We start from the raw sequence: 22,530 nt of genomic DNA on the forward strand, positions 1-22,530 counted from the left end.
GTTTGGTGGGGCACGCGCCCGTCGCGGTCGGCGAACCACTTTACGTCGGTCAGATGCCCAGCCCGGGCCCGGATTTTTTGGAGACAGGCCGAGAGCTCTACCTTGCTCGGTCGCAATGCGCCGCTCAACTAATCCAACTTCGATCGCCTTCTACACCATTAACCGCTTATTGTAGTCTGCAAACTGGCAAGGCTGTCCTGTCTGTATCATCAAACTGCAATTTGCCCCACTTCATCAACCCCTCCAAGATGAGCTTGCGAAACTTCCTGCCAATTGTTGTAGCTGTTGTGGCTGGTGTCGGCATCTGTATGCAACATCCCAGTCCTGTAACCCAAGAACGAGTTACCCTTCATGATGCCGGTATAACTGACATACCTAGCCACTCACACCTTGAAGCCTGCTCTTGAAGAGCAAAAGAGACTTCGCGAATCGAAAGAGCAGCTACCGAGAACCCTTCCTTCCGGTGAACCGAACAGCCCGGACTTACAAATCCCGAACATAATGACACCCAGATCTGGCGCTGATGCAGATAGCTCTTCGCGGAAAACCTGAGGTGCAAAAGAGTGCACAGAAGACATAAGAAAAGCCAGGGCTAAGCATCTTCAATTGGGGCAAGGCAATAGGACTGCGATAACTGCCCAAAAGCAAATACAAATGCAACACGAGATGGAGCTTCCTGAACTGATCATAGCAAGGCGTTATTCCCCGGGCGACTTGGGGTTATGTTGAAAATGCGGCAGTCAAACTGGAAGTCACGCCAGATTGAAGGCATACATCAGATTAATTGCCAGATAGAAGTCAAGTCAGAATTCATATAAAGATCGATGTAAATATGTAACATAAGGCGAGTCCCGCGAGTTGGGCGATTAAGAATGCTGAAAGAGTCAGGCAAGGTTTGCATATGCACTTAGCTGGTGACGTCCCATTAGCCGAAATGCACCGTGATGTCAAGGTTGCCGTGGGTTTTCCGGAAGCACAAGTGCTGTGTTTTCCAGGCTTCAAAGCAACACTACCTATGATTCTGAATCACTACAAAGCTGGTGAAAAACGGTTAAAATAAATCACTAATAGCATTGGCGTATCAATAACTAGGAGTAGCCTTAATGGTAGTCAAAATCCCGGGCAAGCGGCAGTATTCGGGATGGGCATTGCAACAGCCGAGCGAGCGCGCCGTGCTACCACATGAGAGAGTTCTCAGCTACCTTTCGGTGTCGCAAGGCCCAAGGAATATCAAGGTGAAGTACCCCCTAGATGATTCCAATTGGATGGATGAACAGCGCACAGGCCACAGTGTCATCACGTGACTTTCCAGACACCCAGTCGCAGCTGTCGTATTGCAATCGAAATTCCAATCAGACGACTGCTCGGAACTTCTAGGTAGCCAAAAAAAACCCTCTCTTCCCTTCCGACGGCCCATCTCGAACGAACCACCCTCGACGTCACCGCAATTGAGACCCTCTCCGCTCTCTCGAACCGTTCCCATAGCGATTTTCGATTTTGTTAGACAAAACCACAACCGAAAACACAATGTTGCGAACCCCGACCGTTTCTCTGGCCCGCACCGGCCTGCGCGCCGCCCAGCAGACCTCCGTCATCCGCCGCGCCGCCACCACCCACGCCATCTCCAACCCGACGCTCGCAAACATCGAAAAGAGATGGGAGGGCATGCCCCTTCAGGAGCAGGCCGAGCTCTGGATGGCGCTGAGGGACCGCATGAAGGGCCCCTGGTCGGAGCTTACTCTTCAGGAGAAGAAGGCTGGTGCGTAATTGATTTTCCGTTCATTCGAAAGACAGGTGTTCCGATTCTCCGCAAGGGAATTGGTAGATGGGGATGGACTGGAGGGGATAAGAGGCATTGAAAAAGCTATATGACATGCACCAATGCCTCTTTCTTTCTTCTCTCCCGTTAATTGAGCCATCGCTGCAGCTGGGAGGGCGAGGTTCAGGTCTATATATCCAAGCTTCCCAATGCTCCGGAACCCAACCAGCCAGATTGCAACGCCAGTTGACAACCACCCAAACTCATCCCTGGTGCATATGCATTGCGTCACATCACAAAAAGCTACACAAAAAGAGACGCGGATGAAACTAACGCAAATTGACTCAATAGCCTACTGGATCGCCTTCGGTCCCCACGGTCCCCGCGCTGGCACCCCCACCGGTGAGGGCACCCGTGTCTTCTGGGGTGTCGCCGCTTCCGTCGCTGCCAGCTTGGCCATCTTCGCCTCCATCCGTGCCTTCGCCGGCGCTCCCCCCGACACCATGACCAAGGAATACCAGGAGGCTTCTAACGAGTACCTTAAGGTATGTCACCGGCGTTCCGGACGCTTTGGGCATGTCCGTCCGGGCCAATGGCTAATTATTCTCCCTTCAGAACCAAAATTCCGATCCCATCACCGGTATCTCCTCCGAGGGCTACTCCGGCAAGGGCATGGTCCAGTCTCCTCCCAAGACCAATTAATCGATATCCTCCTTCCCTATCGTCTCTTAGAATCACAATCACAATTCGACCATGGCAGTTTGCCCGTGTATAAAACTAGTAGTAGAGCTGGCATGGGCTGGGGGGCTTGCGACGTGACTCGAGGACAACCATCTGCTTGGTGTAAATATTGTACCAAAAGATCTGAATTCCAAGCACCTTTCCATTTGTTTCTTCATATCCGTTTTTGATATCCTCGGCACATCTGTGTATACGCGGCATGTGAAACGTATGATCTCCATGGTTCGTATGCCTCTTGTCTCCATTCCTGCTCTGCCCGGTCACAACAGTGTTGATTCTGTACTCCCAAAATATGTAGCCGCATCATAAGGGACGGATTTAGTGGTATTTGAGCTACGCAGCTACGTTTGCCTGGACAAGTAACAGATCTATTGGGTTTGGTTCTAAAAAGACGTGCTTCCGCACAATTCATTGCACCATTTTGGATTAGCTTGCTAAGTAAATTTCTCGTCTTCCCTTTCACCCGTGAGTCTCCATCATCTCGCATCCGTACAATCTCTCCGATCTATCACAGCTAAGAGTGCTGAGACACGGGAGACTCCAAGCCGAGGACCTGTACGCCGTTAGCTTCAAATAGTATACTGATCGAAGAGAGAGGGGTATTACCAGTGCAGAGCGGCTTGGAATATAAACATGAGTCCAGTTCTTTCGGTTGTTCCACTCCATAGGAGTAGTGGAAAAACGGGTACCTTCATCGACACGGGCGTGGCCTCCAAAGTCCTTGGAGTCGGTGTTGAGGAGTACCTTGTACGTTCCAGGCACCTCAATGCCAATTCTGTAATCGGCAAAGCTTTCGGTAGGGTGGAAATTAAAGATGAAGACAACGCCGGCCCTCTCAAAGACAATGACCTTGTCACTCTCGTTCTTGAGCGAGATGTATGCTTGCGGCGCCGCCAACCAGCCAAACTTAGCTTCCGTGGTATTCATCGCCCGATCGAAGTTGTTGAGGAATTTGTAGCGAAGCAGGTCATCATCAGTAAGGTTAAGCTGACGACGCGCGTACCAGAACGAGTTCTGGTTGCCCTCGCGGGGAAAGTCGAGCCATTCCGGATGACCAAACTCATTACCCTCGAAATTGAGGTACCCTTCACCGCCGAGACCATGTGTCAGGAGGCGAATCATCTTGTGAAGGGCCATGCCTCGGTCAATGACCGGCGTCAATGGAGTCAAAGTCGACATGTTGGTGTACATCTCAGCATCACAGAGATGAAACATGAGGGTCTTGTCACCCACAAGTCTAAATTTTCGTTAGCTGGAGCTGGTCACCTTGGAAGAGAAAACCTACGCCTGGTCGTGACTTTCCGCATATGCGATAGTCTTCTCCCCATGTCTTCGGTTTGTCAGTGTGAAGCAGATATTGCCGATATCCCATTCTTCGTCTTTCTTCTCCTTGAGGATTTTAATCCACATATCTGGAACGGCCATGGCAAGACGGTAATCGAAGCCAAGACCACCTAGTGAGAGCGGCAGACAGAGAGCCGGCATGCCAGACACATCCTCAGCAATAGTGATAGCCTCTGGGTACAGCGAGTGGAGCAACTCGTTGGCGATCATGAGGTACGCAATGGCTTCTTCGTCAGCGTCAGAGCCGAAGTACTCGTGGTAGCCTCCAGAAAAGCCGCTGTTTTGGTTAGCACGCAACGCCTCCATGCATCAATTTAAGGGGCGGGCGGCTCGACTTACGTTCCAATACCATGATGTAGATACAACATGCTTGTGACACCATCAAAACGGAAGCCATCGAAGTGGTACTCGTCCATCCAGAACCGCAGATTACTGAGCAAAAATCTCATTACTTCATGATGACCGTAGTTGAAAAGTCTGCTGTCCCACAGCTCATGACGACCGCGAGCCCCCTCGTGGAAATACTGGTGGTCCGTACCATCGAACTCATTCAGACCATCCAGGACGTTCTTGGAGGCGTGACTGTGAACAACATCCAGAAGCACGGTGATACCCATGCTGTGGGCGGTGTCAACCAGCTCCTTGAGGTCCTCGGGAGGACCATAGCGACTGCTGGCAGCAAAGAAGTTGTTGATTTGGTAGCCGAAGCTGGCATAGTAGGCATGTTCCATAACAGCCATGAGCTGTATAACGTTGTAACCGAGATCTTTGATTCTCGGTAACATGTTCTTCGTAAACTCCTTGTAAGTCGCAACCCGTAGCTCGGGCGAGGAGATTCCCACATGAGCCTCGTACACGCGAGCGCTTCGAGGCTTCCGTGGTCTCGGATGCTTGAACTGGTATTTCTCGGACGCCGGCGGGTTCCAGAATCGGGCTTCGTACGCGGGGGAGATAGACAAGTCTTGTGTCACATACTTGATCCACGCGGGCAGGCGGTCGACGCGTTCGCCGTTGGGGAGTTGCAAGGAGATCTGATGGGAGTTAACTTCAAACGCGGCAGGTGTATCTTGGGCTCGAACTTACCTTGACCTTGGAGTTGTGCGGGATCGCAGCCTGGCCATTAGCGGCGGGGAGGGCAATCTCGAAGACTCCAAAGTTGTTCTTCTTCATCTCATGGGAGTGTCTGTCCCAGTTGTCTGTTGTGTTCCGGTTAGTAGAAAATCATGACGCCGCATCAGAGAGAGAGAGAGACTCACTGAAGTCGCCGATCAAGAAGGCCTGTGTAGCGTTGGGGGCCCATTCCCTGTACACGATGTTGTTGTCCTCGTCGACGTTGAAACCGAAAAGCGAGGTGCCCTGTCAAGGTCGGGTTAGCTTGACGCTCCAGGAAAACATCACTATGCTTCATCTTCCTCTTACCTTGGAGAACTTATCTAGGCCACCCTCAGTCTCATTGATCTTCTGGATCCAATCCTGAGCACGGGCATAGCGCCTCTTGAGGGAATCCTGAAATGGTGACAGCCATGGGTCAAGCTTTACCACGCCTGGCGGAAATCAGCCAATGATCCTGCAAAGAAGGGAGGGGAGGTGTTACCAGTGCCATCAGTAGGAAAGCCGTCAGCAGCACCACTAGAGCCATTTAAGGCGATTGAGTTGGAAGACTTCTCGACAGCAGCCATGTTGGAGGATGAAGACTGGTGTTTAGAATTGCAGTTGAAGTTGAGAGTGCGGGGCAGAACCGCAATAGTTCAGATTGGATTCGGCCTGAAGTAGGGCAAGACACAGCACGTCAGGTGTCGTCCAAGATTGCAAGGTACCTAAGGTAAGGGGAGGCAGGGTGAACGCAGGGAATGGGGCGGGTTGCAAGCAATTGAAGCTGCCTGTGCAAAATGTTGAGGCAAGGTAAAGAGGTAGGTAAGGTAAGGTGGAAGAGCTATGTGACGGCAGAGCTAAGTACCTGAACTAAATGGGAGTCCACGCCTTTCCTAACGTAGGTCGGTAGGGGTATGGAGCTAGGCAAGGAATGCGCAGATTGGTAGCAATCTCTTTAAGGGTTAAAAGAACCCGGGAAATCTCGATCAGGCGTTGGATTGTCGTGAAGACAGCAGTAAAGATGATGATATTGACGTGGGAAGGAGGAATAAGTTTGGAAACAATGATGCTACAGGAAGCAACGCCTTGGATGTAGATACTTTATGTACATTGGCCTGATAAATTCTCCCCGCACTGTCTAGGATGAGCTTGTAAACTTGTATCCAACTCATGGGGACACGAAAGGTGGGCGGGAGAAAGTGCAATCTTCGGCGCATTGCATGGTATGACGTCGTGGGGCAACGCAGCTCACGGGTCGCGTCTCCCCTCACAGCAAGCCCGCTGCAGTATTTCAGCAGTCTAGGTCCCGTCTAGGTCCCGTCTAGGTCCAGTCTAGGTCCAGTCTAGGTCCAGTCTAGGTAGCCCCAGCACCCTCTGTTGTTGGTCTGCTATGGTCAATTTAACGAGAATTGCTGCAGCATCGGAAGCGCCAGGGCGCTAAGGCAGACAGGGTAGGAACGACGGGGAGAGAAAAAAACGCGGCCGCCACTCCAACCCCTCTGGCGTCTCAACAACAAATGCATCGGCCGAATCAGAACACATCTCAGGCGGGATGACTGTCCATCCCAGATGGTCCAAGGCAAATGGTACGCTGAAGGTTGAGGCTTTTTCAGCTGCTAACTCCGCGTCGGCCCCTTGGTTTTACTTGATAATAGACTGCCGCTTACAGGTTTGCCTGCTTTCCACCATACTCCTTTGAGTCGAGGTAAGAGGACACCAAATGCGATGTCGTACCATCGGTGAACCAGTCAAGGGGGGTTGGCGAGCAGGGTAGACGATGGCTTTGATCAACCAGTATCAGCGTAGTGGGACCGACATGTCGTTATCGTGGCCAAATGCCATCACAGATACGTCGTGGGCCTTCTGAGAATTGCATGCCTGGCCTAACGCACAGTGGTGGAGCTTGCCCCTATCATGAACTATGGGGGTGGGTTAGGCACGAGTTCCTACCTCGATACCATTGGCCGTCAACCATATGATGGACCAATTCACAGACTGTGGATTCTGCAGGCCGAACCGCAGTTCAACCGCGAAGCCGTTGCATTTATTTGACAGAAACCAGTAGTTGGCAACACTCTTTGTCCCATTGTGTGTCAGTTGCACTAGCGCCTCGAGTCGGGGATGTCCATGGTTACTCTCTTACCTATTACCAGTGGTCTCAACGCCTAGATAGGGTAATCCCATGTGCAAAGTTGGTGAAAGTCCACAACCTATGAACTGATGGACGTAGCACTCTTCATGAATCAACTGGCAGGCTGCCTATTTGACCATACGATTCAAATATAGTATCGTGCAGGTATAGTTATATTGCATGATCGTACAAGCTTCCGTGCATTCGGATTGACTTTGGGAGCATGTTTGGGGGGTGAGCACACAGCTGTAACTTTCCCCAATCTTAGCCGCTCCTAAGCGCTGCTGTGCTGGAGCTACAGCTCCTCAACCCCGCACCCGTCCACGAGCTCTGGCCATGGTTCCTTATCCGGTCTACCTTTATCTACTAAGGTACCTGCAGCCGCGCACTCACGATATCCCCTCCGGTCACCGAACTATCTACCCATCGTCATCCTCATCACCATCACCGTTACTTCCTCAATCCTTACACAGACGGCAGATGCTATCTGTTGGCGATCTCCAGCCGATACCGTCTCATGATATGGTCCCTTCGCCGGGCGCGCTTCACCATGGCTTTATCCTCTAGGCCCCAAGCCTACACCTGTGCCCGCTGCTTGGTGCTCGCGAGCACCAGGCGCACCTTCTCCGCTTCCTCGGTCGCCCGAACCGCAACGACACAAACACGAGGTTTCAACTCTGGCTTCACAAGCAGCTACGATCCGAATTCCGAACATGGCCGAGGCCCCATGTTCAAAAAGAATAGTTTTGGGGTTCCTCAGTTCTACCCCCGAGACCTGAAGAAGCGGGTTGACGATTACGTTGTTGGGCAAGACCGAGCAAAGAAGACGATATGCTCCACAATATTTAACCACTATCAGGGCTTGCGGAGGAGGAGACATCAGGAACATGAAGAGAGGGTGCAGAGGGAAAAGGCAGAGCGACAGCGGTATGCACGGGACAGGGACATCCTTGAGAAGCGTGATACCCATCCTGTTCAAGGTCAGCGCGATCGTTACTCTGCCTTCCAGCGCTTCCCAGCTGATGATGAATGGCCCCCAGACGAGTTCCCTGGTCACGCTGAAGCTACACAGCACTTAGGAGAGGGCTATGGCTCTTCCAACGGGTCCGATGGGTCTTACCTATCCGAAGAACCCCCGACTCCCCCGCAGGTCAAGATTGACAAGAGCAACTTGCTCCTCATCGGTCCTACTGGTGTCGGAAAGACGTATATTCTTGAGTGAGTTGCTTCTGTAGAGGCAGCCTAGACCAACAGGTCTAACATTTCCCAGGACTTTGAGTAAGAAGCTCAACGTGCCGTTCACGATATCCGACTGCAACTCCTTTACACAAGCCGGCTACATCGGTCAGGATGTGGAGACATGTGTAGAGAGATTGCTGATTGAATCGAACTACGACATCAAAGCGACTGAACATGGCATCATCGTTTTGGATGAATTCGATAAGCTGGCCAAGAGGGAGAGCATGAACGGCCGGGATGTTGGCGGAGAAGGTGTCCAACAAGCTTTACTCAAGCTCGTCGAGGGCTCCAAAGTGACCATTAATGTCAAGGACAATCGATCTTCGCGGTCAACACCACCCATCACCACCAACTACACGTCCTCGAGCTCAACGTCGGCCCCTCAGTCCACTCCGCCGCAGGCGAAGGTCGACCAATACACCATAGATACTACAAACATTTTATTTGTCTTCTGCGGCGCCTTCGTTGGTCTTGACAAAGTTGTCGTGCGGAGAGTGTCGAAACCCTCAATGGGCTTTGGGTCCGAGTTACGAGGCAAGCAGAGCCTTTCCGGCAATCAACACGATTTGCCGCGCCACCTATTTTCGCATTTGCCTCACGTTAGCACAGATGCATTTGCATCTTCATATACCCCCTCGACCTAACAACACCGGTTGACCTCCAGACATTCGGTTTCATTCCCGAGCTGATTGGCCGAGTGCATAACATCTGCGCTTTGAGTCCTTTGTCTTTGGGTGATCTTTACAGGATCCTTACAGAGCCACGAAACTCTCTAGTCGCACAGTACACTGCACTTTTCGAAACCTACCCTTCCCGCCTGCACTTTACCAAGAAGGCACTATACGCCATTGCCGAAAGAGCTGTCAAGGCTGAGACCGGAGCCCGTGGCCTGAAGATGGAAATGGAGCGTGTTCTCGCGGAACCGATATTTGACGCCCCGATGCCGTATGTCTTAATCACTGAGGGCTGTGTGAAAGGCAACGAGAAGGCCGGTTACTGGGGCAAGGATGGCCGCATGGAGTTGGAGCGAAGGATGGCAGATGAGGACGTCGAACACAGCTCGCGCATTCCCGACATAACCTTTGAGCAGTTCCGAGAGGCCGGCCAGAGCGGCGCTTGAGGGCCGTCTTCGGGGGGGTATTGTTGTCGTGGCCCATTCGGTGTGTATCTGCTGCTATATTTTGAGGGAGTAGTGGTGTCGATGACGATGATCCACGTCGGAATGGAAATACTTCAACGAGGTGGAGTTTCAGTAATTTCCAAATATTCCCGATTAACACTGCCACGCGTCGTTGTTGCCTAGAGAACCAAAAGTCGTCTTTGACTGCGTGTCGGTGGAGACTCTTCGGCTCAGACGAGCATGGCCTCCGGAGAGTGGTACGGCAGTCTGTGGCGCTTACTCCATTAAATCACTTTTTGAATGTAGAAACGGCGTGTTGAAGTATTCTGGCATTTCCCAGATTCCCAGACACCCATACACTCGAAGGCTGGAGGACAAAGCTGAGCGCACTACCGCAAGGGGCGTCCAGTACCTCATTGCATGTTGACCTATCGAGCTGGATCATGATACCTGGACACTATATCGGAGGGCCCAGGGTGCGCTCATGGATAGCTGGAGACAATGGACATGGCGAAAGAAGTGGCAGACAAGTAGCCCTTTTCGTCAAAAATAGCTCTCTGTCTTGGAATCGGCGCCTGCCGTAGGAAAAGTTTCAGCCGCCCGGCTCACTCTTCACGGCTTGAGCATAGAGCTTTTCACCAAATATAAAATACAACCTTCTTCCTCCACACTTTTTTTGCTTTTCTTTTTGCACCAGCAACTCTTCGTACCTCGCTTACCTCTTTTTTCCTCCAACATACTATACTTTCTCCAAATGTAGTATTTGGCGATGCGTTTTGAGGGCGAGACGACAAATATCTTCAGGGGTCTTGACGCGAAGTCGGTTACCGACGCTATGGGCAGGATCCTGATACATTTTACATCATGGTACGAAGTTCAAGAAAGACGGCTGGCTGTTCAACAGTGCAGATATCTTTAATGACCGCGACCTGGCAGCTGCCGTCCTTAAGACTTCGCTCGCTAAGCGCCTTGGAGAGGAAACTAATGCCCTTTCAACATCGAAGAAGCGCGTCGAGTTCGCCAACGACATCAAATCGGCCTCGGATGCCTCGGATGGCAACAACTTCCTTGAAAAGCTAAACGGTCAGTCCTGCCAGTCTCGCTAGTCTGTCATTTACGACAAATTCAAGGCCTTGAGACAGGTCGTCCGTGGCGTCGCTCGAACAATCAACAGCATTGAGGAGAAAATAAAAGTATTTTCTTGTAGTATTAGAGATAAACACCTAAATGAATTTCTCATAGTGACCGTCGCTGAGCTCAATGCAGGCATGGATGTCGACACATACATCGAGATGTGCAAGATGATAGGTGATGAGATATCCTAATTGACACGACGGGACATGAGCAGCTTTGCGTTTCCCTTGCGTTTTCCTTTACATTTCGGAAGCACACACCTACAGTGTGGCAAAGATACACCGTGAGAAGTAGTCACTGGGCCCAACAAACGCATACAACCAAGCAAGGCATGATATACACCAACGGAAGATGTCAAGCATGGAGGAACGAAGCATCTGACATCGGGCGGCATTAATGGATTTAGAGTTGGTATGGAAGTGACACTGGTTTGGTACGGGCTTGGAGCGATTGAACGAGAGCATCCGTTTTTCCTTCTTATCTTTTTTTCCAGGGGAGGGAACCAGTCTGGGTGGCCTAAATGCCGATATCCCCGAGTTCAAGGCAATCCGCGATAGCTTCTTTTCTTCCTCACGCATGATCGAGGCCAGCCACATCCCACCTTTTTTTTCGTCGCCCCTTTAATCTAGGTTAATTCCTCTGTGATACTAGAGGTATACTGTGCACCTATGCGACCTTGGGAGGGACCGCCTTGGATATTTACCTCAGTCGCTCGCTCCGGACAAGTACATATACGCCGCTCTGCTTAGGTAGTCGGTAGGTACCTGGGTACGTCTATCCGTGGATGTCACTCACACCCCGGGTTACAAGATACCGTCTCCTAGATTGAGACCGCCTCTACTCAACTTGCATCCCTCAGTTAGTCTCTTGTGGCAGTCTCTAGAGCATATTCTATTAAACCTATTTTGTTCTAAGTGCCTACATCTTCATGTGTTCAGTCTTTCCGTTTTATTACAAGTGAAGTAGAAATATTATTAGCTATAAAGTGCAACAGAGGTGCACGCTGGCAATCTTTCTAGCAGGTGCATAGAGGATTAGGTAGTTATTTAGTGTTTCTATCACTTTAGACCGTATAAGAGGTCTGACTCAGTCCTGGTTTAAGAATATTATGACATGCTTAACCTAAGAGGTAGCACTTCTAGTCTATACTATATCTTAATATATTAATACAGTAAACAGGGCTTAATGATCTAGAGCTACTGTTGAATCAGAATTTAGGTGTATTATCTATGTATGAAATAGAAGGGACTGTACACGCAAGATTCCAGGATACTTTGTGTATGTAGAGGTAACAGCTCGGCCATGTCGTTAATCTCAAACTAGATAGCATAATATAGCAGGACACGTAGGCAGTGCAAGCACTAAGGGGGGCTTGCTCCAGCTCTTGAGTGCTCATGAGCCTGGAAAAGGCCACAAGGCCCCAAAATTGACGATATTTACCCGCAGTCCCCACGTCGAGTGGAATCTCCTGAATTAGTGTACTACTAGTGTATCTAGGCAAGTATTGGTAGCGGCAAGGACTTGAGCCAGGCCGGGAAAGGAACAGAAAAAAGTTTCCAGTCATTTCCTAAGTAAAGCTCCCAGTCTCCAATTGAACCCGACGTGGACCCGGTGTATCCCGGAGGAAGGAGCTCGACCAAATCGAGACTAGCGTAGCGAGGTAATTTTTCCCAATCGATTTCCGGTCACGTGACACCCCGGAGCAAAGCTCTTACCGACGAAGCGTAGATTCCGAGCAAAACTGCTCACTGTTCCTCCCAAGTCCTCCTCCAACTTTCAACCATCACCTCTCCACTCCCATCCGAAGTCGCCCTTATTCATCTGTCAAGATGTTCAAGAGGTTGGTACCAATTGCCTGATCGACTTATTGAACCCTCTGGTGTTCAATTGGCCCTAATTGAGCTAACCAACCTTTCGCAGCGGCATTTCCTCCTTCGCCCGGGCGGCTCGCCCTTCCTTCGCGGCGACCGCTTCCCGTCGCGCCATCAGACCTTCTACCTTCAGACTCCCTGCCACCAGCAGATTCGCCAGCACCGCCGGTGTCGGTGATGGAAAGATCTACCAGGTGAGTGCTGGCATCGCCCATCCCTTCCGCTGGCCCGAGGGTGAAGCCGGTAACTGACAACAACAATCCTGCAGGTCATTGGTGCCGTCGTCGACGGTTCGTAACCGAGAAAAAACCCTTCAGGGGTTTCAACTTCATCGCCGAAGCATCAATACTGACTCATGAATACAGTCAAGTTCGACACTGCCAAGCTCCCTGCTATTCTGAACGCCCTCGAGACGACGAACAACGACCAGAAGCTGGTCCTTGAGGTCGCGGTACGTACCTGGACGGTCACGAAAATATCAATCGCAAAAGTCTTGTCTCATCTAACACGTTTCGACAGCAACACTTGGGTGAGAATGTCGTCCGCTGCATTGCCATGGACGGTTCGTGTTCCCGCCTGAAAAAGTTTTTACTACGCTCGTGCTCACATCGCCCTAGGTACCGAGGGTCTCGTCCGTGGCCGCCCTGCCACCGACACTGGTGCCCCCATCACCATCCCCGTCGGCCCCGAGACTCTGGGCCGTATCATGAACGTCACTGGTGACCCCATTGACGAGCGTGGCCCTATCAAGTCCAGCAAGAGACTGCCCATTCACACCGAGCCCCCCGCGTTCATCGACCAGTCCACCACCGCCGAGGTTCTCGTCACCGGTATCAAGGTTGTCGACCTGCTCGCCCCCTACGCCCGTGGTGGAAAGATTGGTCTCTTCGGTGGTGCCGGTGTCGGCAAGACCGTCTTCATTCAGGAGTTGATCAACAACATCGCCAAGGCCCACGGTGGTTACTCTGTCTTCACTGGTGTCGGTGAGCGTACCCGTGAGGGTAACGATCTGTACCACGAGATGCAGGAGACTTCTGTCATTCAACTTGATGGCGAGTCCAAGGTCGCCTTGGTGTTCGGTCAGATGAACGAGCCCCCAGGTGCCCGTGCCCGTGTTGCCCTGACTGGGTAAGTTGCTCTTACACTCTTTCCTTCAATGCCTCCTGTTGGGCAAGTCCTGGCCTATCCCGCTTGGTTTTTGTTTCACTTTCCGTTCTCTTTCACTTTCGTCAAATCCTTTTCTTTCATCGCGCTCTTCGTCCGGTTTCAATCCATGGCGTTTTCCATCTCAACAAACATAACAGTATGCTAACAAACAATCAGCCTGACTATTGCCGAGTACTTCCGTGACGAAGAAGGACAGGATGGTGAGTTTTGAACAACGGTGTGACCTACGATAAAATCTGGCTAACGACATATAAGTGTTGCTCTTCATTGACAACATTTTCCGTTTCACCCAGGCCGGTTCCGAGGTGTCTGCCCTTCTGGGTCGTATCCCCTCTGCCGTCGGTTACCAGCCCACCCTCGCCATCGACATGGGTGGTATGCAGGAGCGTATTACCACCACCAAGAAGGGTTCCATTACTTCCGTCCAGGCCGTCTACGTCCCTGCTGACGATTTGACTGACCCTGCCCCTGCCACCACCTTCGCTCACTTGGACGCCACCACTGTCCTGTCCCGTGGTATCTCCGAGTTGGGTATCTACCCCGCTGTCGACCCTCTTGACTCCAAGTCTCGTATGCTGGACCCCCGTATTGTCGGCCAGGACCACTACGACACCGCCACCCGTGTCCAGCAGATCCTCCAGGAGTACAAGTCCCTCCAGGATATCATTGCCATTCTGGGTATGGACGAACTTTCCGAGGCCGACAAGCTCACCGTCGAGCGTGCCCGTAAGATCCAGCGCTTCCTGTCGCAGCCCTTCACCGTCGCCCAGGTTTTCACTGGTATCGAGGGTAAGCTCGTCGACCTGAAGGAGACCATCAACTCGTTCAAGGCCATTCTTAGCGGTGAGGGTGACAACCTTCCCGAGGGTGCCTTCTACATGGTTGGTGACTTCGCCTCAGCCAAGGAGAAGGGTGAGAAGATCCTTGCGGATCTGGAGAAGAACTAAACGACTCGCGACGAAAATACCAAATCACGTCGAGAGTGGGGCATTAAGCCTGTGTATAGAAGAGGAACGATGGAACGGGGAGGTTTCTTAGCTCAATTCAAGTTTCTTTTGTGAGCTGTGTACCAAGAAATCTACTTAATTCCTCTTGTAGTTGAGAGAATCTCCTTATTTCTTCAGCCATTGTCCCTCTTGCAAGTGATTCATTCCACTGCCTCCCGAGTTTAACATGTGCCAAACTCGACAGCTGCCGGCATAGGAAGCTACCCTTGCCATTTGCTCTCGAGTCCTACGTATTGCCATGTCCAGACGTCGTTTAGAAGCTCTGTCAGAAAGGGCAATCCGAGGTGGCTCAGCCAACGTCGTCATGCTCCGTTGGTATTGGACTACACCTTGCCTAGCCCTTAGTCACAGTGCCATGAAGCCATAAGATGGAACATGTTCTTGCCTCGCGACTAGATAGTAGAACGGTTCGTATGCTCCCTAGAGTAGCGTTCAGGCTCCGTTCTTTTTTCGAGTTGCAATGCAAGCTCCACAACACATCGGCCCAGCCACCCAAGGAGACTCGACTGTGGCTTATCTTATGACATCCGGGTCTGCTTTGTAAGCCTACCGACGTGTGGTTTTGCGAGGGGTACAAGCCATCAGGGAGGCTGCGGGGACAGCCGACCCCTTCGGACGCGACAACATCCACACGCGCGGCACGTCAGAGATGCAGGTATGGTTATGGACCGCATCAAGGCAGAACGTCACAACTCTTGATGTCATCAATATTTTGTGCCCTACAAACACGACTTCCCACATTACTAAGCCTTGTTCCCCGCCTTGAAGGTCTTGAAATCGTTGTTTGATGACCGGAAAAATCGACAATTGTCAGCAAAAGTTGAAGCTGCAACAGACGAGTTGCGCATACAAAGTTGGATAAGCTTCCTAGAGGTTTTGCGAGTAGACTCGCCACAGATGCAATGGGCCGCATCGCTGTAGACATACACAAGGGCGAGACACCTGTAGATAACGACATGAACACCGCCGCCAACGCCCATGTCTTGTACGACTTCGACACCCAAACGACCCCTACAGAAAGGAGGCGACTCAGCTAGGGCGTGATTATATAGAGCAAAAATGTATCAATTCAGCCATTCTGATCCTGAAGAGGTGCCTACAGGCCAAACGTTATCCTCTGATTCTGTCCTTCTATTCGGAGATGCCTGATGGTCCTGATTCCTTCCACCAAACCACGATAAAATCAAGTCCGTCCCCCAAATGCAACGCCCCTGTTGCGAATAAAAGAAAGACACAATACAAACCAAAAAGAAACAGAATAGTAATGTGTAAAAGAATCAAGCGTCTTTGTCCTCCTAAGGTCTCGGATCGCCCTTGTAATCGAAGAGTGTTATTCGCAGTCTAGAAGAATCCTGTTAAAGACGGAAGAATATGTCGACATGTGCAGATCGGTCATCCTCCCGAAACACGATCATTGCTTCTGGGCCTCGGTGCAAGAGTTTGAAATGAGACTTTCTCATCATCTGATTGAGAGGCAAGTATTCCTTCAGGACCCTATTGTGATCTGCCTGATCCAGTCTGGGAGGCTCCACCGGGTCGGGTCTGTGGCCGAGGAACTGGCTGGGTCTGAGTGATTTGATCTGTATGCTGATCCTGTAATGTTCTGAATGTCTGCACGTTCTGGAAAGCTCCGCATAGTCTAGTCTGTGATTGAGAATGTGATCTTGCTGCATGTCCAGTCCACGGGATTCCTCCTGGTCTGACCTGTGACTGAGCTGTTTAGGGATGCTGGGGGAATTCGCCTGACCTGATTTTTCCTTTCGGGGTTGGATTCGGTCGATGAGACGGGGGATTTGCTCCAACGGTGCTGGTGAAGTCAATCCGTTTTTGCGTGAATTGCGGGGTCTATCTATCTGAGACTCTCGTTTGGAATTCTTGCGGCCACTTCTTAGCCGTTGCCTCCTGTTGCTCAGATGTCGCGGAGCTAGAACCAGATGGTACGGGCGATGAACACCGTTGATGAGTGGTGTATCCGTCTTGACTGTCAAGATCAGGTGTGGCAGCAAGCGGATAGACTGGCTTCAGAAGGAAGGACTGCTTGGCCGATATGGTTGCTTTGTAGAGTTGGTGCTCAGCACGCCGAGCCCAGTCATGTCCTCTATATGTCGCTTCAGCCCTTGAGGTAGGCGGGGGTTGTTGGTTGTATTCGTGCCTCTAGAAATCGATTGATAAGACCTAGTTCCGGCGTCACTATCGACCTCAGTAGGATCGGGCTCGGGTGACTCGCTGTCACTGCCAATAAATGCTTCTTGCGTTTCTCGGGGGGCTAGTACTGCTAGGGAAGGTTCTTGGTGTTATTCATCGTAGGTGATTATCATCTCATTGGTCTGTGATCTGTAGGAAAGGATTATTTGGGTGGAATCATTCTGAAGATTTGTTAAAAGAAGAAAACCAAGAAAAGGAGAGTGGAAGTGACAAGAAGTGAATTTGGTAGAGAGTGCGGAGGAGAAATTATGTATTGTGAGAATGTAGGGAAGGGAGGAGGTTCTTAATTGGGAAGGCACAGATTCGGATGGGAAACCTCGGATCACTCGTCGACATTCTCTACTAGATTATATGGGATATTGGCATCAAAATAGTAACCCTCAACATGCCTATTAGGTACTTGCGAGAGTGGTATTATCTAAGGGCTCTAAGAGGCTCTGAATGTCCGCGGGTTCTAGGAGGCTCTAGGTTGCAATCAACCGTCTTGGAGTCCACCGCATCCAGCTTGTGACTGAGAACACATCCGAGAATCCGCCTTCAACAACCCATTAACCAGGCTTCGTTCCGGCGTCAAGGTATTCATTCTCTCAGTTTCTGTTTCCACAATTGCGTTCACAACCCCAAAGTAGGTAGTGTCCTTCCTCTGTAGCTTGGTCGTCCGATATGTTCTGATGCTTAGACATCTCGAGTTCGTGACCCATGCCTGCAGATTGGTGGCTTCGGAATTGGAGCCAATTTTCTTCAAGGCGTCGGAGCCTGCCCGTCCCTCAGAAGGGGGGGGCACAAATGGGTTAAAGGTCTGTCGACCTCGTTCTCTAGACGGCTTGGATGATCGAGAAAGATCGGGCTCAGGCGACTCGCTCTCGCTATTAAAGAGGTTTATCATGCTTCCCAGTGGGATGCTACCGCCAAAGGTTTTCGGTACACTCATCGTAACTGCTGCTAATCTCGGCGTCTGTCATCAATTTGGGAGTAAGAGGGAGGAATTGTTAGGGTATGATTATTCTGAAAGCTAAAAGGATGAGAAGGCCAATAGGTTAAGTTGAAGCGATGAGTTGAAGCGACGAGAAAGCGAATTCAGCAGAGGGCTTGAAAATGGAGAAAAGAAAGTGTCATGATAAATATAGGGAAGGAAGGAGGTCCTCAGTCAGGAAGGCATGGATGGGGGTTTATGTACACGGGCGACCAATCAAGACGCTCTTTGGGGTCGAAACAAAACGTTCATGACATGCAAACTGCGTCTCATTACCATTGCAAAGGACCATTACAACTATCATCTCTACTGGATCACATGGGGTATCAGCGTCACAAGAAGAACCTTCCCGTCCCGCGTAGTCTCTTGTTCCATACAACTTGATCAAAAGGCCCGTTCTCATCCCTTTTCCAACAAGATACCCAAGGGGGGAGGCTCCCCCCTTCCCGTCTGCCAAGGTTTACACACGTATTAATTCCCTTCTGTACCATACTCGTGTTCTTTCATCATATCAAGGCTCAGGAAATGGCCGCGTCTTTCCCGCTCGCTGCGGGGCCATTGTTCCCAGCTGCAGGGGCAGCCGAGGCAGGATGGTGTCCGATGCCGAGGACTCTTTGCAGGCTTTTCCTAATGCCCTTCCCAGCACTCTCATCGTGGTTGTCTGCCTTCTCGCCTCTGCCCAGAAAACCAAAACTCATCCTACGAGCAGGATTCTGACCCTGGCCTTCCGTCGCTGACTTCTTCTTACGCCGCACGGCCACGATGCCGGGCTCTGCGGCTGAGGGCCTTGGCGGCCACTCGCCGTCCCGCTTCCAACCCACCACGCATGCCCGGATCATGTCTGACAAGTTGACAGGGCACGATGGTGTGAGGGCATGCACTATTACCTTCTCATACAGCGACATATATACAGCTGGGGTAATGGAGGCGCGCATTGGGTTGCCTGGCGGGAGGAGTGGCGCAGAGAGGGGTACAATGGTCTCGATGGGGTACGTCGTCGACGTGGGGGATGCGGCTGACTTGTGGGATTCCTTGGACTTTTGGGCCGTGAGTTCCTTGGACGGGTCTTTGGAGAGGTCGGAGCCGTCCGACACGGCGGTGGAGGCCTCGTTACTGGGCCGTTGCTGCAAGGAATGCAAAGGCGGCGGTGGCGAGGGTTGGCCCGAGGAAAAGGAAGTACGGAAGAACAGACGGCGAGGGGATAGTGGGGAGAAAGTCTGCGTTGGGGAGACGGGTTTGGTGCGCACCCGCACTGTCCTGGCACCTGTCCAGGCATTGCGTCTTGCCTCGAAGCAGGCCAGACCTTCGTTCCATGCCATCTCCTCGCGAATGGCTCGCCTCCTCCGCGCACGCTTGTCTGCCACAGATGCCTTCACAGCTGCGCCAATCGCGTCGGGGCTATCGAAGCGGAATGGGGAGAGCGACACGGGCGGTTCCTCATCGGACAAGTCAGACACCCATTCCAAACGAGGCTTGAAGCGGGCTATGTCCTCGGAGACAGTACTGTACACCGAGTCGGCGTCGCTGTCTTCCTCTTCCTCGTCGTCCTCGTCGCTTTCCATCGACCCTACAGCCTCGTCTTGTGAGGTTGCCGCTGCCGCCTCGGCTCGAGGATCAGAGGTTTCTTGCTGCAACTGATCTACACCTCCTCCTTCGGGCGGCGCATCGGCAGCGGGTAGTACGTGATCGTTTTGCGGGCAGGAGGCGACTGGAGGCCAAACAAACTCCCAGTCGTTGCGAACCTTGGCGGCCAGGTACTTCTTGACGGCTTCCTTTTGCTTGAGCTTGTCCCTGCTAAGCAAATCGGGTTCGTAGTCAGGCAGGTCCAGGGTCAGAGGCTGCTGTGACATGGACAGGCGGAATTTGGATAGCGGCGAGCGAGGTGATTTGTATATCTCTGAGAACAGCATCTTGGAAGTCGATGAGGAGGAGGGGTTTGTCTTTGGCGGGAGTTTGGCAAAGGACGCGGCAGACGAAGGAGAGGCAGCAAGAGGGGACATATGGGAGGGCTCCAGGGAGGGCCCGGGAGATGTCTTTATACGATGTGCAAGTGAAGCCTCGGGCAGGGTGGCCGGGGCGGTATTAGCCAAAGTTGGAGTAGCAGCGGTGGCAGTCGCAGTCGCGGTCGCGTGCGGGGTGGGCTGGTTATGCGAATGCGGGTGCGGGTGAGTGTGATGGAGCTGTAACTGGGGCGCGCCGGTGTCAGGATCCGCGACAGGGTCTGGGGTTGTGGCCGCAGCCGCGAGTGGCCTGATAGTGGTTTCCAAGGGGGCTGGGCTGTCAGTATCCAAATACTGTCATGAAAATAGCTTACAGAGGTACGGAAATAGGTAGTGAGCGGTGGTGCTTCTTGTGCAACGCAACGCAACGCCCTTTGGTCATGCAATGTACATTGTGTCCAGGGTAAGAGAAGAAATGCGGAGAAGTAGGAGGTTTATGTGGTAGTGCGCGCCACTTTTGGGCATCGTGGAATGGAGTTTCGAGGGGGGGAGGCAGGCTAAGACGGTCCAGAACCTTTTTCTCTATCTCGTTTTTTGTATGTCCCCTTTCCATATTGAGAGCAAATAGGAAGATCCATATGAGAGTGGGAGGGGGGAAAGGTGGAGAGGATGGAGAAGGGTACCGCCAGGCGGCAACAGGCACTTGACCAAAGTGTGGCGGACGAGCGTCGAAAGAGATGTCTAGATGAAAGAAGAGGAAGAGGAGGCAAAAGCGACAAGGCAAGCTTGGCTTAGCGTCGTCAACTTACCTTGGTTTGATGGATGGGCGGTGGCTTCGTCGCCGGGGGCGAGATGTGCAGTAGCAGCTAGAGGCGGAGGAGGGCAATCATGCTGGCCCGGCACGTCAACCGGCGGAGGTAACGCCATGGCTTATATTGTATAGCGGAGGCAAGCGAGTCGTGGCACCAGGTAGATATCGGTCAGTATGTACGATACTTAGTCGGGGAGAGGAAGAGGGTGGGAGGACGAGGGGAAGCAGGCCAAGGGTCCATCCATCCGGCAAGGCAAGAAAAGTTGGAGGCGAAAAACCCAAAGGCAATTCTGGCTCTATTTTCTGCGGCTTACGCTAAGTAATAGTAGTTGGAGCACAGAGCACAAGCCCGCCAGGGCCTGGTGTGTTCCTCCCCACCATCAAAAATGCAAAAGGTGGACAGGGGTTCACCTAGGAGCGAGTGACCTCAGTTCGCCAATGTCACTCGCAGTCAGTCACTTGCAGTCGGGATATGCCCTCTCGGCGGCTGCGCATAAAACCGGCACCCTTTTTCAGCGATGCCACATTCGGAAAGTCAGTTGAGCAATGTCCTTCTATCGACCAAGGTCCGCAGGAGTGCGCCTGGCTGGTGGCGGGCATGTTGTTCCCAATCGCAGATGCTGTCTGTCTGTCTGTCTTCGCTGGCCGAGGTACAAAATAGGTACTGTCTATGTACGTACACCCATAGGTAGTGTAAGGGAGACTGGCAGAAGCCACCGGAAGAGCCCACTATCTACCAGCCGAATGCACGAAGAGAGTTTGGCCTCCAAGTACTGTACCATGTACGGATACACGAGGTGGTTCCCGTGCCCTGGCATATCGCGTTGTCGTTGTCGTTTTAAGTGCTTTAAGTTTGAGGAAAGATGCTTCGGTGGATGCTTGAGGCAGGTCCAGAGCTAGAAGCTCGTCAACCGCCAATAGTGCCATTGGTTGTCTTGCACAGACAATGGCCCTGTCAGCACTTGTTGCGCCCAAGTTCTTTGACATGACTGTCTTGCTCCAGATGGTTTCCGGCGAGCTGCAGCATGCCGACATTGTGCTTGCCTCCTCCATGACCGAGTTTGCCAAGCTACTTGCTTCCCCCCTTAGCGTGCTGGTGCTGCCGTTCCTCGGGTTCTTTGCCTGACTGCCCGGCTAACGACAGGAGCAGATCCGGGGGTTAGTAGGCTCCTCGGCGGGGAAGGGCTTTTTCTTCGTTTCTTCGGTGCACAGTCCAACCTAGGTACCTAGTCGGTCTGGGGATTCAGTGACGAATGATACACTGAGCATCTGCTTGTACGTGCAGGGCCCGCGTTTTTCGTTGGGCGTGTCAGATGCTGACAGGAGCAGAAAGCAGGACGGTCAATCATAGCCAAGAGAGGCCTTAACCACGACGAAAAGCTTTTCCCCAGCGGACAAGACGAGAGAGCTCATTCGCCGATGAGCTCAACGGCCAAGATCTGTGTTCTTCCAGAAGATCGTCTGCCGAATCTGGCTTCTTTCCCCTCTGACTACAAAACAATACTCAAGACCGAGACAGAAAACCCCAATTCAAAGGCGACGCGTCGACATCGCACCACTCACACATATTGGCAGCAGTCAGCCCCGGGTGATGACAAACGTTGAGGGGATCCTCGGGTTTGACTGCCAAAGCAGCCTGAAGCTTCAAAAGATGACCATCGCGACTGTTCTTGGTCATCCAACACTCGTCGGTCTTGCGAGAAATCTTGGCTGATGTTTCCTCTCGCGTCCGTCCCAAACCTTCTCTGTCCCCCCTCTCTATCAACCAACGGACGAGGGTTCATCTACAACAGCCTTGGAGTTGCGCAAAAGAAATGCGGAGACAGACTGATCGGATGGGAAAAGCTTCGACTCCATTGGGGGCGGGTGACCACATGACCCCCATTCGCCTCTGCAGGGGTTTCAACCCACCACGGACGGGTCTGACTGATTACCTAACATCACCCGCTGCCCGCAGATGTGGTGAAGATCGTCACCCGCTGATCATCACATCACC

The 22,530-nt window shown here is 52.0% G+C and overlaps 8 protein-coding genes across 8 annotated transcripts; 5 read left to right on the forward strand and 3 right to left on the reverse strand.

Annotated features, from left to right (window-relative positions):
* Positions 1-93: 93 nt before the first annotated feature.
* Positions 94-1,043, forward strand: LY79DRAFT_540519 (uncharacterized protein). The gene is made up of 2 exons (XM_060556877.1): positions 94-306; positions 380-1,043. The coding sequence occupies exons 1-2, from the start codon at positions 249-251 to the stop codon at positions 550-552; spliced, it is 231 nt and encodes a 76-aa protein (XP_060418399.1). The 5' UTR covers positions 94-248; the 3' UTR covers positions 553-1,043.
* A 340-nt stretch (positions 1,044-1,383) lies between these two features.
* LY79DRAFT_540524 (cytochrome c oxidase subunit IV) lies at positions 1,384-2,858 on the forward strand. Its single transcript, XM_060556878.1, has 3 exons — positions 1,384-1,759; positions 2,111-2,304; positions 2,375-2,858. Exons 1-3 carry the CDS (start codon positions 1,528-1,530, stop codon positions 2,459-2,461), a joined length of 513 nt encoding a protein of 170 aa, XP_060418400.1. The 5' UTR covers positions 1,384-1,527; the 3' UTR covers positions 2,462-2,858.
* A 156-nt stretch (positions 2,859-3,014) lies between these two features.
* LY79DRAFT_587233 (alpha amylase) lies at positions 3,015-5,523 on the reverse strand (the record flags this gene model as incomplete). The annotated part of the gene is made up of 8 exons (XM_060560746.1): positions 3,015-3,053; positions 3,107-3,737; positions 3,786-4,121; positions 4,184-4,875; positions 4,928-5,040; positions 5,101-5,200; positions 5,264-5,388; positions 5,439-5,523. The coding sequence occupies 8 exons, from the start codon at positions 5,521-5,523 to the stop codon at positions 3,015-3,017; spliced, it is 2,121 nt and encodes a 706-aa protein (XP_060418401.1).
* Positions 5,524-7,617: 2,094 nt separating this feature from the next.
* On the forward strand, positions 7,618-9,571 carry LY79DRAFT_694656 (ATP-dependent Clp protease; the record flags this gene model as incomplete). The annotated part of the gene is made up of 3 exons (XM_060564800.1): positions 7,618-8,285; positions 8,338-8,905; positions 8,971-9,571. The coding sequence occupies 3 exons, from the start codon at positions 7,618-7,620 to the stop codon at positions 9,424-9,426; spliced, it is 1,692 nt and encodes a 563-aa protein (XP_060418402.1). The 3' UTR covers positions 9,427-9,571.
* Positions 9,572-10,195: 624 nt separating this feature from the next.
* LY79DRAFT_666466 (uncharacterized protein) lies at positions 10,196-10,751 on the forward strand (the record flags this gene model as incomplete). The annotated part of the gene is made up of 3 exons (XM_060563228.1): positions 10,196-10,245; positions 10,331-10,509; positions 10,669-10,751. 3 exons carry the CDS (start codon positions 10,196-10,198, stop codon positions 10,749-10,751), a joined length of 312 nt encoding a protein of 103 aa, XP_060418403.1.
* Positions 10,752-12,306: 1,555 nt separating this feature from the next.
* Positions 12,307-14,716, forward strand: LY79DRAFT_540534 (ATP synthase F1). Its single transcript, XM_060556879.1, has 7 exons — positions 12,307-12,400; positions 12,481-12,625; positions 12,700-12,882; positions 12,951-12,993; positions 13,049-13,559; positions 13,755-13,798; positions 13,854-14,716. Exons 3-7 carry the CDS (start codon positions 12,787-12,789, stop codon positions 14,543-14,545), a joined length of 1,386 nt encoding a protein of 461 aa, XP_060418404.1. The 5' UTR covers positions 12,307-12,400; positions 12,481-12,625; positions 12,700-12,786; the 3' UTR covers positions 14,546-14,716.
* Positions 14,717-17,223: 2,507 nt separating this feature from the next.
* LY79DRAFT_540542 (uncharacterized protein) lies at positions 17,224-17,920 on the reverse strand. The gene has a single exon (XM_060556881.1). The coding sequence runs from the start codon at positions 17,739-17,741 to the stop codon at positions 17,286-17,288; it is 456 nt and encodes a 151-aa protein (XP_060418405.1). The 5' UTR covers positions 17,742-17,920; the 3' UTR covers positions 17,224-17,285.
* A 95-nt stretch (positions 17,921-18,015) lies between these two features.
* Positions 18,016-20,992, reverse strand: LY79DRAFT_540544 (uncharacterized protein). The gene is made up of 2 exons (XM_060556882.1): positions 20,533-20,992; positions 18,016-20,055 (listed from the first exon to the last, which is right to left on the reverse strand). Exons 1-2 carry the CDS (start codon positions 20,648-20,650, stop codon positions 18,302-18,304), a joined length of 1,872 nt encoding a protein of 623 aa, XP_060418406.1. The 5' UTR covers positions 20,651-20,992; the 3' UTR covers positions 18,016-18,301.
* Positions 20,993-22,530: the final 1,538 nt, after the last annotated feature.

The sequence above is a fragment of the Colletotrichum navitas genome (assembly GCF_030913465.1).
Source record: "Colletotrichum navitas strain CBS 125086 chromosome Unknown LY79scaffold_7, whole genome shotgun sequence".
NCBI lineage: Eukaryota > Fungi > Ascomycota > Sordariomycetes > Glomerellales > Glomerellaceae > Colletotrichum > Colletotrichum navitas.